This window comes from Chelonoidis abingdonii, chromosome 3 (assembly GCF_003597395.2).
Source record: "Chelonoidis abingdonii isolate Lonesome George chromosome 3, CheloAbing_2.0, whole genome shotgun sequence".
NCBI classification, from domain to species: Eukaryota; Metazoa; Chordata; order Testudines; family Testudinidae; genus Chelonoidis; species Chelonoidis abingdonii.
This window is the reverse complement of record NC_133771.1, coordinates 67213542-67226793: the sequence shown is the minus strand read 5'-3', so window position 1 is coordinate 67226793 and position 13252 is coordinate 67213542. Positions and strand designations below refer to the sequence as shown.

Sequence of the window (13252 nt, the reverse complement as noted above, 5' to 3'; positions counted from 1 at the left end):
CTGTGCATATTTCAGACACTTGAAGCTAAAGGAGATATGCGCCTCCAAGCTCTGATGTAGATATCTGAAATGTCATCAAGTCAGGGAAAAGATGAAAACCTATTTTTTTCGTTTAGAGCTGATAAAACAATCCTTTTTAGTTCACTTTAAAAACATATCTGTAATTTTAAAGATACATGTGTATTCTGTTAATGATTTTGGAATTTAGTTTACATTTATTTTAGAAAAACATTTCCGTTCCCCTTTAAAAAAGTTAGTGTATTGCATGTGGCTTCTTTCTGGCAAGAACAGAGACCTTCAGGTGTTCCACTAACAATCCATCTCCCCCTTCCTGCAAAGACAGATACACCGAACTTTCTCCAAAGAATTCTAGTCCAATAAATAGTGTCTTATAATAAGTACTACAATTAGAACTACCACCAGAAGTCATTTTAAATGCTACAAATAAAATTATGAATAATGTAATTCCATTCAGATAAACGTTAGGAGACCAGGGATAAATGTGGTCCTCTATACACCCGTTACAATGCATGTGGAAAACAGAACCAGGTTGTTAGCCCCAGTTCCATCCCTTGTGTGTCGTCTGAGCAGTGTGAAGGCAACATAATCATGCCATAGCTGGCCAGGTGAGAATTACCCCAGCAGAGGGGATTTCTCAACTGGCATACAGGTGGCAGAGCTGACTCCTATACTCTACCTTCCAGTATGGGGAATGTTGAGAAATTAAAGCAGCCAGAGCAGGGCTCCCATCCGTCAGCAATTCTCAGCTGCTGCACGGGCTGTCAATGTCTAATATGCATGTCTACATTCACAGTTAAAAACAACAGGACAGATAGTCTTCAAATTTCTCTAAAAAAAAAATTATTTTTGGTCCAAGATCAAAAATGGCAAATTTCAGCCCAAATGAAATTTCTAAGTCACTGAAATATAAGGAGTTAGAATAGAATAGCCATCTGTACCGTAATTACAGCATAGCTCTGCTACTGTAATATAGGGAAAATATTACACCACAGTATTCTAAATCTGTATGTAAGGATAATGTAATCTGTTGCTCTGGGTTAAAGACGTGAAGGGGGATTAGAGAAGAGAAAGGAAACAAAGGTTTTAAAAATTAGAATTTTACAAGACAGTAGCAAAACTTTCAAAAATGAAAACTATTTCATTTCCGTTTACTTACATCTGAAACTGAGGAAGATTTTCAGATGGCAATGCCAGGGCCAAGTCCAGAAATTTACAAGCAGACAAGTAAAGGTTTAACCACCTCTGGCTGTTGTACGATGTGGAGAAGCCATTGCCTCCTGTGTATGTTGTCTCTAGGCCAGCAACAGATGGGCCCGAAGTTCTAAAATTAAAGTATAATGAGTAGCTGTACAGGAGAGTCATGATGACTTTCCACTATTATGGGATGGTTCTCTCTTAGCATTTTGTTTTACAAAGATGCAGATCTTTCATTTACCATTTGGAATCTAGTTCCTGGCAGGCAACCATCCAGAGTAAGTGGGAATCTGTTAATATGCCAATTATGTGGATTTAACTACATTTGGATAGAGATTTCCAACGGCATAAAGGGAATGTTGCCTAATATATGCTGGTTAGCATACAAATATATATTATATTAATAATATCTATTACAGGGGCTGGAAACCTCTAGCACTCGGCTCGCCAGGGTAAGCACTATGGTGGGCCGGGCCACTTTGTTTACCTGCTGTGTCGGCAGGTTCGGTCGATCCTGGGTCCCACTGGCTGCAGTTCACCATCCCAGGCCAATGGGGGCGGCAGGAAGCCATGGCAAGCACATTCCTCGCCCGCGCAACTTCCCACCACCCCCATTGGCCTAGGACAGTGAACCGGGCCAGTGGGAGCCGCAGTCCACCGAACCTGCTGACGTGGCAGGTAAAAAAACTGGTCCGGCCCACCAGGGTGCTTACCATGGCGAGTCGTGTGCCAGAGATTGCCGACCCTGATCTTTGATGCACCATGTATATTAGTATGCATTAAGCAGTAACAACATTAAGCACAAATACTGTAACAGTGATGTAGCCTAAACTGGTCTACATGATCATCCTGTTCATTTATGCTAAGTATCCCATAACTCTTTGCATTTTCTGAAGTAAGCATTTGGCATAAGCAGATAAGAAACTTGTCAAAATCAAGATAAATTCATTCTCTGTCTTAGTACAGGCTAGGGGAGGACCTTCACTGACTAGTACCTGGAATGCTAGTATCCAAAACAAATACGAGGAAGGAACAGTAAAAGTTAGGGAACTGAGACAAACTGATGGATTGGATTTAGTGATGTGTAAAGAGGTGTGTCACTTGTAAAATCATGTGAATAATATCAACTAAAATGTGTAATCTGGGGAGCACACCTTCTGCCTAAGGTGAATATAACATCACTGCATGGGACTGCTCTTCGGAGACTGGTATCGTACAGAACCTGTTTCCTGTGCCATATTAATAAAACAGACTGACATCGGTTTTTTGGTCTCTTGAGTATATTTCATAATTACCAAAGTATGGTCAAGCAACTGACTATACAATTTATTAGCAGGGAGCTAAGAAAAAGCAAATAGGAGTCGAGCTCGTATCTCCCCTTTGTGCCTTTGAAAAATCTGCCTCTAAAGCAGGGGTGTAGCTACAGCTGGGCCTGGGTGAGCCACGACCCACCCACTCAGGCCCTCAGCTCTGCTCTAGCCCCAGCGCTTGCCCTGCTCCACCCACCCGGTGTTCCAGCCAGAGAGTGGGGTCGGGGGATTGCCCTGTTCCATCCGCCTACCTGGTACTCTAGCCAGAGAGCAGGGTTGGGGCGGCTTGCCTGCCTGCCAATCCCTGCATCCTGACACTGCTCCCTGGCTGGAGCGCCAGGTGGGCAGAGTGGGGCAAGCTCCCGCGCCCTGCTCCCGCTCTCTGGGTGCACACGTAGGCCCCGAAGGGCCCCTGGCCAGCATGTCCATCGCCCCCAGCAAAGCCGGCTGGAGAGGGTGGGGGAGAAGTGGCCCCGATCCCTCCTGCCCCCTGTCATTCCCCACCCACCCCAAGTCAGGGCCCACCCATGTGTCCCGTCCTGGCTGCACCACTACTATAAAGCTATGACTATACAAACTGTGTGGGAACTGTGAGGCTAGGAATGGACAACAAAACTAGAAACATAGGATTTTCATATTTTTTAAATATTTCAAAACAAATTTTCATTATATTTTATAATGCCTTTATAAACCCCATGTAAAACAATCCAAAGTATACATTATGGAAACATGTACAGTTTAATCATGCAACTTGATCCACTGACTGCAATGAGTCTATTTGCAGAAGTTAAAAATATTCTTGAAAAAGGGGTTATATGATTTAACATAGTTATTTATTAATTGTTAGTGCTGAGGTTTTTGTTTTGTTTTTTAAACAGAAAGTCCAAATATAATGTTCCTGGTACTGCAGTAAGATTCAAATATTCTTCACTTGAACTTGAACAATTTTTCTATGACAAACTATTTCTACATATTAATACAGCTGTCCTATAGGACTTCAGAAGACTACAGGATATCATAAAATTGAACAAACGAGCAGAAATTAATTCAACTGTACCTTGAAATATCTTCATCAGCAGTGAGTTCCTGTTCCATCAGTAAAAACACTTGTACCTGAAGGGCAAATTCTATATTTTAAAAACATTTTATTTTTAATGGATTGTCTCAGGGTAAAGGTCTGCAGCCTGAAAAGGGTTAACCGGTCACATGACTGCTCAGGACAGAGTATAAAAAAAGCAGCAGCTAAGTCAAAGGAAAGCTAGGAGGAAGACTGTGCTTTCTCCCTTCCAGGCTGGCTAAAGCAGGAAAAGCATCCAGTGAATTACTGCCCAGTTTTTTTAGTTGATTTTTGTGAGGATTTTAAGAATAATACACAAGCCCTGAGGAAAGAGCCTTAATGGGACTGAGATTTGGAGCTTTATTTTCATTCCCTAGCTAATGAAATCACCCATCAGCCTACTTGGCCATATAGGACCAGATTCTCAGTGATTGTTCCATCCCTTTTTGCTGCCTGAATAGTGCAGAGGGCAAGTAATCTGGCTGCCACTGTCCAGCAATTCCCCCAGTGGAGGGGATTCTCAACTAGTGTAAAATCAGAAGAAGATCGTATGCCAACCTCCTGCATTTCCAGAACAGGAGATATGACAGGGAAGCAGAGGATATGGTGGGAGTGTAGGGAAGCAAGAGTGGAGTCCCAGTACCATGTGCTAATTCTCAGATGAAATGTGATCTTTCAGGGACCGTAGTCAGCTGTATCAAATTAGAGCAACTCCAAGATTGGTCTAAATTATGTCAGGACTATGGCAGCTTGGGAATCAAGCAGCTGTAACCAGTCCCCAGACAGCCACATCATCTCTTCTGTTCTGAGCATATCTTGCACAGGGGAGAATGTGCTACTTAATAGTTAGATCATTGCTGTTCTCCAAAGTTATTTTAAACATATTTATTGCATAATTATATTGATAATCTTTAGAACACCTTTTTCTATCTAATTTACCAGCATTTATTGCACGGAACAACAAGATGAAGAATTTCATTATTTCCTCTCCCGGAGTGCAACCAGGGTTCAGATTAGCCTCCAGCAAAATTCAGAATTTAACACCTCGATGCTGCTCTAATTTAAACCAACTGGTAATGGCATTTTGAGGGGCCACTCTGCTGACCAAGAATCAATGGACCACAGGGTGCTCTGGCTATCAACCACTTCTACTCCTGAAGCATCCCACACAGGAGGAATCCCCAATTGGCTGTTTAAAGGCAGTATTCTGTCGCATTTGTGCTAGTGGAGTAACAAAAAGGTGACAGAGCAGAGCGAAAGCTCTGGCCGTACACGTGTTTGTTTACAAATATATAGCCATAAAGTGCCATGAATCACCACTGATTACCAATATAACAAGTCTTTCAGGTCCCTCTACTTGATGTCATCAGCATCAGAAGGAGCTAAATGACTGGTAAGGCATCCGCAAGGAAGAAGCAAGTGAAAGTAGTGAGGGAGCCGGCACGTTGCAGGGGAAGCAAGCTTACCTTGGCAGGAAGTGAACTGGTAAGTAGGAGAAAACGAGGAATGAACACTGAGGGAGGTGCAAAGTTACTTCATGATGCAAGTGGGAGTAGGGAAGGAACAAAGACTGGAAATTTGAAAAATAAAATATTTTCTGTATGGCTTAACTGATCATATAAGCCATACAGGCATTTTATTTGATTTGAGGAAACAGACGCTATTAAGACTGTGCAAACAAGTCAGCATTCAGTTTAAATGGTGACCACTGTACATTTAAATGCATATAATATAACTATAACTTATTTCCCTGGGGCAACTCAAACAAACGTTCAGGTATTAAGTTACCTGGGCACCATCAGTTTTCCAAATCATGAATGCTAACTACAACTCACCAGTTCAGTGATCATGGTAGGCCAAAGTGAGGTAAGGTGCTGTGGAGACATTCTTAAAAGCAATACTCTGAAAAACAGGAACACTTGAGAGTGAAGGGTGGGCACTTGAGGCAAACGGAGACTTTCTACCAGCCTTTCTGAAACAGAAAGCCAACAAGGATTCCTCAGTTTATAATAGTTCTGGTTAGCTGTTTAGTTTTCCAGTCAGTTTATTCTTATTAGAGTTAATATTAAAATATATTTAATATAAGTAACTATATGTTATTCCTTTTGTCAATGTCCAAAATAAACTGTGTGAACCAAATATTTATATGACTGCAAAACAAACAAAACACCCCTATTTGTTCCCTATGCTACATTACATTGTTTATCTGTACGAGAATTTGATTCATTTCAAAAAGAAGAACAACAGATTATAAAAGTGTGACCTCTATTTCTAGCATAAGATATGTGGTAAGAGCTAGAGTAACTCATGTTTACCATGTTATAATATTGTACTGTTATTAGACTGTATATTATACTGAGAATATTCTGTCCTCAGATGCTTTTTATTTAAATCTGATTACTGTGAGTTCCAGCTCATCACCTACATTGCAATATCCAACAAGTAAAGAGGTAGCCTCTCAAGCAGCAAAGGTCCACACCGTCCACACACAGTTCAGACAAGAAAAACAACCAGATATCGTGAACAGGCCAGACCTACAGCTAGTTGCTAGCTGATTGGAAAAGAGCTTCAAAATACAAATCATGGAACAAGTGGACAAGGAAGATTATGGTGCTACCCATTTGGAGGACGAACAACAGTGTATTATGATAACCTACAAACAATCTGCATCACATGAGGGGAGGAAAAAGAGCCCTCTCCCAAATTCCTATGAAAGAGTCAACAGGAAGCAATAACCTCCAATGTTAATTACTGGACAAACTAACAGAAGAGCAGAATAAACAGCTACAGGAATTTATAGAATCTGCAATATTTTCACCCAGGTTTACACACACCTACCTAGCTGAATGTACAGTAGGGTGGGCACATGAGCCTATAAACCATGTAAGCGAGCAGCTTATAGGATTGTCCAGGGATACCGACCAATTGATAAGATGAAAGACGAGTGACATGATGCAGTGGGAAGTTAACTGGCAGTCAACAAGCCTATGTGCTCTACTGTCATTTGAAATCCAACCCTTTGTCATTTGAAATCCTGTTCCCATTGAAAACAGCTGGAATTTTGACAACAATTTCAACAGAGACAGGATCAGGCCTGTAGATTCCATTATGATTTGTATTATGAGGAATGTCAAAAATGAAATTCAGCGATAGTGGCTAATGCATACCAGAGCCCATACCATACATCTACTTTATGACAAAGTTTTCTTCAGCAACGATCACTTTTATTTTAAAAAGTTCTGGTAAATAATAATTTCTACTGACCTTGTATATCTGGAAGATATTTCTGGTACTGGTCCACTTCACTGCTAAAAATGGCAAAGGCCAGCCGCTTCAGGAGCATAGCTCGCTGTTCCAACTCTACATCCCGATTAGCAAACAGATTGAGTGAACTGCTCTGAGCCACGGCCACTCGTGCTAAGAGAGAAAAAGTACTATCTTGAGACATACTTTTAATAATAAAAGAAAGGCAACATTTATTTTATCACATGAATACAACCAGAAGTATGAAGACAGTCTGCAAGTCAACTGTGTAATTTGTACATATAAGTAAAATATTATTTAACCAAAATGAGCATATTTAAGAAACATATATTGAAAAAAACCTGGCAAATATACATATTCCTTTTATGTTAAATACAGATCCTCCTGGATTACACAAACCTGACTTATGCAAATCCGCACTTAGGGAAAAAGTTCCATAAGCTAGAAATAGGCGAGTTGTTTTCTTTTCTTTTCTTTTCTTTTGGGGGGGGAGGGGTGTTGCGTAATGGTCGGGTATACATTTCCAATTAACGCAAAATTCGAGTTACACAGGGCTTTCCGGAACAGAACACTTGTGTAAGTCAGGGAGTCTCTATATAATTTGGGTCAAATTCTGTTTTGTTATACTGGGGCAAACCTACTTGTAGCAGTATAACTAAAAGGAGAATCTGGCTCTGTATCTTTAAATAAACTGTTTAATCAGAAATTGTCATTCTGCAGGATTCTATAATCATCTTTTTCCTCAAGTTAGAACATGGTTAATGACATTCTGAGACTGGACAAAGTATTTGCTTGATACACTTTTTCATATAAAGGGTAAAATTCACTGCTGGCACAAGGAAGGACACTTCCATTCATTTCAAAGAAGTTGTGCCCTGGTATGGTAGAGGTGAATGCAGTGCCCTTTACTCCAAAATGCCAGTAGTTTAAGAAGAAATGTAAATTAAAACACGGCTTAATTCAAACATTTCTTACAAATATCTTTTCAAGCGGAATTTAAAATCCTGAACAAAAATTTTCCAAAAAGTACTTTTTAGATTTTTTAAATGTCTTTCCTGGAGAAATTGATGTAATGAATTGTACATACGTTAACATGTATGGAGTGCTTTGAAACATAAGACAACATATAAGCAGTAAATATTATTATTATATAGGAGTTAATACTCACTCATCAAATCTCTAAACGTAGTTTTGTCATGTGTCATCAAATTATCCATAATTGCTCTCCAACTAAAAGGAAAGAGGAGGATTGTGTATAATTAAAAAAGCAAGACATCTGTATTTTTTATTTGAAATATTTTCTGGTCTTTTAACCAAATTTAAAAATACATGTAGGGCCAAATTTCAAATTTTCCTTAGAAACTGGCTGCACATGCAATTTTAGTACTCTCTTATTCATGTATTTGATAGGTTTACAAATACAAAGTCATTTGCACTTAATTTGTGCACACAAATCAGGTTTGAATATGTGAATTTCATAATCTGTGCACAAAGGATAACCTCATAATCTGTATGCACCCACAAACACAGAAGTTTGCTGGCACTATCTGGCTTACATTGCATAGCATTTTTAATGTGTAAATGAATATACTATATGCTGAACATTTACAGTAACAAACAAGAACATCTCTTACTGGTTAACACAAGAAGCATCCATTTGGAAGAAGCTGGAATCCATGAAAAGATCAAAAGCTTCCTTTTTCCATGCTCTTCTTGTATACTGATACCCACTAAGACTGCTCAATAACTGAACACAGGCTCGATAACTGGGTGCATTGTGAGCACTGGAAAGAAAAATCAACTCAGCGTGAAATCTTTTAAATCACTGCTTTTAAAAAAGTTAGGAATATATATCCAGATGCCTGTGAAAACAATGGTTTTAAAACATCCTATTAAAATCACTTTTCATATGTGCTGCAAGAGGGATTGCTAGCCTCTTTGTGGATCAGACGCTAAAAGTGATCTGACTAACACTTTAGCAAATAGCTGTACAACTAATTCAGAAAGCAGCAGAATATTGGAGACCAAGAATCTTGCATTCTTATTCCTGGCTCTGATGTGAGAGTGTGATTAGAGATAGGAAATCCAAAGCATATATATCTGGCACATTAGATCTGAAACAAAATGTGGCTGAGCAGATAAGACTTGATTCTGCCATGTTAGAAACTTGGATACTATTCCAGACTCTATCTGAAGTGACCTTTTGCCACCTCTCTATTAACTTATTTATGAAATATGGAGGCTAATACTTGATTGCTTCTGAGAGTTAGTGCATGAGGCCTTGGACAGTAAGAAGGGCTGTGAAATCCGAATTCTTGCTTCCAGCTCAATATATTTCATCCAGGCTCCAGATAATTTGGGGGGAGTCAGAGAGTCTCTCACATTCACTCTCTTATCTGCCTCTCTTCGTAGTGCCATGGAATAGGCAGCCTGATTCAGCTGAAATGCTGAATATCCAACAAACTCCAGTAGACGTGAGGTCTGAGCGATATAAATTGTAATGATACCTGTGATTGCGGAGGTAGGGCACAACATAGTGCATAATATTTACAAGCAAGGGAATAACTCTCTCCTTTTCATCACTGTAGAAAACCATATCCAACAGATGAGCCAAAACCTACAAGACATAAGAAGCAAGAAATTGAAATATTTAAGGTGGCTGTTGGGGAAGAGTATTTGGCTTGGCTTTTTTAAAAACTTACTTCTTATAACCCCCAAAAGAGCATTATATTTATACTGTTACTTTTCTGTATTATGTTCTTCAATATAATATTTCCCAAACCTTAAGTATATTGAATCTTTTAAAATTAGAAAATAAAATAAATTATAAAATCTTTCCCTTTTAAAAAATGTGTAGGTTCTCTTTTATAAAGTGAATTTAGTGCTTAAGATACAATTAAATCCATCCACCGGTGATTGTGCTGTAAGCTTCCCTACACTTTCCTCTCAGTGAAGGGCCATTTCTTGGGTAAATCTCCATACCCATTTAACCTGTGACATTTCTGCTATGACTGATAAGGAGTGGCAACTATGTAAGTATTATTAATTTATTCAAATTTATATAATTATATTAATTTATTCAAATTTAATACAAAAGCTATCAAATCTGAAGTATTGTACAAAATTAAAAAAACAAAGTATAAAACTCCATTATATATTTAAAAATAAAAATACATGAACTCTCAGCTAAGACACACTATAGCATTGCCCACAAAATATAAGCATTAGCCCACAATTACCAGCACATAAATTCATCCATACTATGCCTATATAAAATAAACCCTACCACAAAAATCTTCCTCAAACACTGCAAATTCCTCAGTAAACTTCTTCCAGCAAACCCTAGTACAAGTCACTGCACATGTATAACATGTCAGGATTACAAAGACTAATACCCTGGCAAATGGCAGGAACCTGTGTACATTGACTTCAATGGCTACTGTCAATTCCCGCCCCCCAATGCAAATAAAATATAATATCAACCACCATAAAGTAATACAACAAATTAACAAAATCACACAAATAGAGATGTCTAGGACAGAGGTCAGGGCAGATGACAGGAACTCCCTGAAAGATAAGAGAATTATTTTGCCTATTAGACATCTGTTAGTAGTCACTGTTTTGAACCTCAATGACTCTCTGATCACATGGTCACTTTTTGTTCTCAGCCCAATGAGAGTGACTGGGGACTCTGAACAGCACCATCACACAAATGATAATGGTATAGCACTGAAAACATTGCCAGTGATTAGCAAATAACTAACAAAATGATAAATTCATGTATACATTTGCTGTCCATTATCACTCTTAGGCCTCTTTATGCATTTCTTGTCTCAGAGTTTCTTTTTCCTATTGTGTATATACATTTCAATTATTTTCCCATAGATATTTAACTAGTATTCTTCTAAACTGAAACGCACGTGCATGTTTATGTGCATGTTTCTAATCTCTCCATGTCCCTCTGTATTATAAGAAACCAGCATATAGTATAATTGAAGAAATATTTACCTCAGAAAGTAATGTTAATGCATGGACGCTATAAACTGAAGGAGTTATATTTGAGGTTTCCAGAGCTGGATACAACATATCTAAATGAAAAAGTGACAATTAATTTTGGAAACTATGTACCTTATATCAACATCTACAAAAATAAATATTTTAAAGTAAAAATATTCTACAACATGGAAAATGGACTGTTTTTTTGTTTCACCATGTACATTAGGTTCAGTATAGCTCAATACTCCACACAACAGCACTGAAACTGATTTAGCAAAGGTCTAATATTATAAAATCTGTCATTATTTAGTAACATGAAGGGAATCAATAAATTATTCAATATTTTATTTTGAATAATGTGAAAATAAGCTACCTTCAACATCCGATTCCAAGTTGTTTCCATCAACCATTATCTTGGGGGAAGGTTTGACCTCTAGATTTCGTCTTAACCAAGTAGTCTGTTCCAAGGAAGAACCAGCAATTGCACCAATGGCATCCACTATTTTGTGAGTTACATCCTGATGGAAAGAAAGAAGCAAATGTGTAAAGAACTTCACGTGAAAGAGTAAATTGGCTGTCTTGAGATACGTTGTCTACACAAATACTCATTAGTTCAGTGTCAGGGGAAGAGTAATTATAGAGTGGGATATCATAGGGTTCTGTTCTGGATTCACTTCTGTTTAACATCAGCTATGATTAATATTCCTTGGAGGATGAGCTGTCAACAGATCTTAGCTCACTGAGTAATCAGATTGGTAGATGGTATGAAGCTGAAAGGTAGCACAAACACTTCAGAAGATAGAACTGAAATGCAAAATAATTCTGATAAACTAGAGAATTGGTCTGAAATCTGGAAAATGAAACAATTATATGCTTAGGGGCTTTATGTGTGAGTAAGAAGTGGAAGACTTTACGGATCTGATTGCAGCAATAGTTTTCATATCTTCATTTAAAAAAGCATAGAAATAAGGTTTATTCAATACCCATCCCAATGACTGGGAAATTTAAGTATGTTGTGTCCATTCACAGAATCTCTTTCTGGCTGTTAAACTCTATTTTTCTCCTTTTAATCTGAAACATGTTTGTGTTTCTGTTGAAATATCAAGGTCTCAATGAATAATTTGAAAGATTATTTCATAATCCTGGATTACTTTTTCCAAAAATATCACTTATCACAAATAGGTCAAAGAACATGTGACCTCTGCTGGACTATCCACTGTTTAAAGTTTACTGTCACAAAGCGTTTACATTCAAAATCAAAGCAATGGGAGTTGCAACATTTTTGAAATGATCACAGGTGAAGTAAAAGGAATGTCATATGCTTTTCGTATATGGTATACAAGTGTGCTTAAAATCTGGTGTAACAGACCTCTTCCCCCCAACAGCATGCCTTTTCACCTAACATCAAAGAATAACTTACTCCATTACAGACATGAATTAACTCATGATCCTGAAAGTTGCTTCAGGAAAATGATTTCAGATGGTAAGCAGCATGACTGTTGCAGTACAATACATCTTTGCAGCTAACGTCTTAGGCATTCTGATCAGGAATAAAGCAGGTTTGGTATTATAGGAAAAACACAAAAACAGTAGTCAGGTGTTGGGCTCACAAGAGAATTCACTTAAGGTATATTTTGGATTCAGCAAGCACATGCATATCTGCCTGCACGTTTTGCCCATAGAATAAGTGAATGCTGATTTGTGGCAGTACCATAGAGAAGTATATGGGGGTTCAAGGAGAGCGTCATAAACTGAACATGAGTCCAAACTGCAGTGCTGCTACATAAAATACTAATCCAAGTTGTATTAACAGGAGTATCTCAAGTACAAGCAGCAAGGTAATTAATCTTCTCTGCTTAGTGCTGTTTAGCTTCAATTGGAGTACTGCATTCTGTATTGGGTTCCAACACTTTTTTAAAAAAGAAATGAGGCTTAAAAATCTCAGAAGGCAGCAACAGAAGTGATAAATGTTGGGAAAATAAGAACTCATATAAAATTAAGAAAACTAGGCAAAGTCCAGTCCACAGAAAGATGAATGATGGGAGAAATGTTAAGAATGAGGACAGAACAAATAGCAATGGGTTTAAGTTATAGCAAGGAAATGTTAAGTTAAATACAGTATTAAGAAAAATGTAACAATTATAAGCAATAGAAAAAATTACAAAAGGAAATAAAAAAGCCATTATAACAAGATTAGCTGCTTAAAAGTACTTTTTGAAATGTCCAGGAAAGATCAGATATGCTGTACTCTCAGCAGTTAAGCATTTACTGCAGAATATTTTAACAGTAAATTTATACAAAAATATTTTTTTTACCTGAAGATCTCTTTGATCTTTCTTATTCTCCAGACTTGGGTTTTTCATAATAAACTCATTCAGAACACTAAAAAATATATATATTAAATTAATAC

The 13252-nt window shown here is 37.9% G+C and overlaps 1 protein-coding gene across 1 annotated transcript in view; it reads right to left on the bottom strand.

The window, feature by feature from the left end:
• The window catches only part of DOP1A (DOP1 leucine zipper like protein A), a 96342-nt gene that overhangs the window by 7517 nt on the left and 75573 nt on the right, over window positions 1-13252 (bottom strand). Inside the window, exons 26-35 of the mRNA XM_075064558.1 lie at window positions 13158-13224; window positions 11216-11360; window positions 10855-10934; window positions 9354-9463; window positions 8481-8630; window positions 8015-8076; window positions 6847-6999; window positions 5418-5554; window positions 3583-3638; window positions 1178-1342 (exon numbers count right to left, since the gene is read on the bottom strand). Coding sequence (XP_074920659.1) covers window positions 1178-1342; window positions 3583-3638; window positions 5418-5554; window positions 6847-6999; window positions 8015-8076; window positions 8481-8630; window positions 9354-9463; window positions 10855-10934; window positions 11216-11360; window positions 13158-13224 — 1125 coding nt within the window. The remainder of the gene's footprint in view (window positions 1-1177; window positions 1343-3582; window positions 3639-5417; window positions 5555-6846; window positions 7000-8014; window positions 8077-8480; window positions 8631-9353; window positions 9464-10854; window positions 10935-11215; window positions 11361-13157; window positions 13225-13252) is intronic.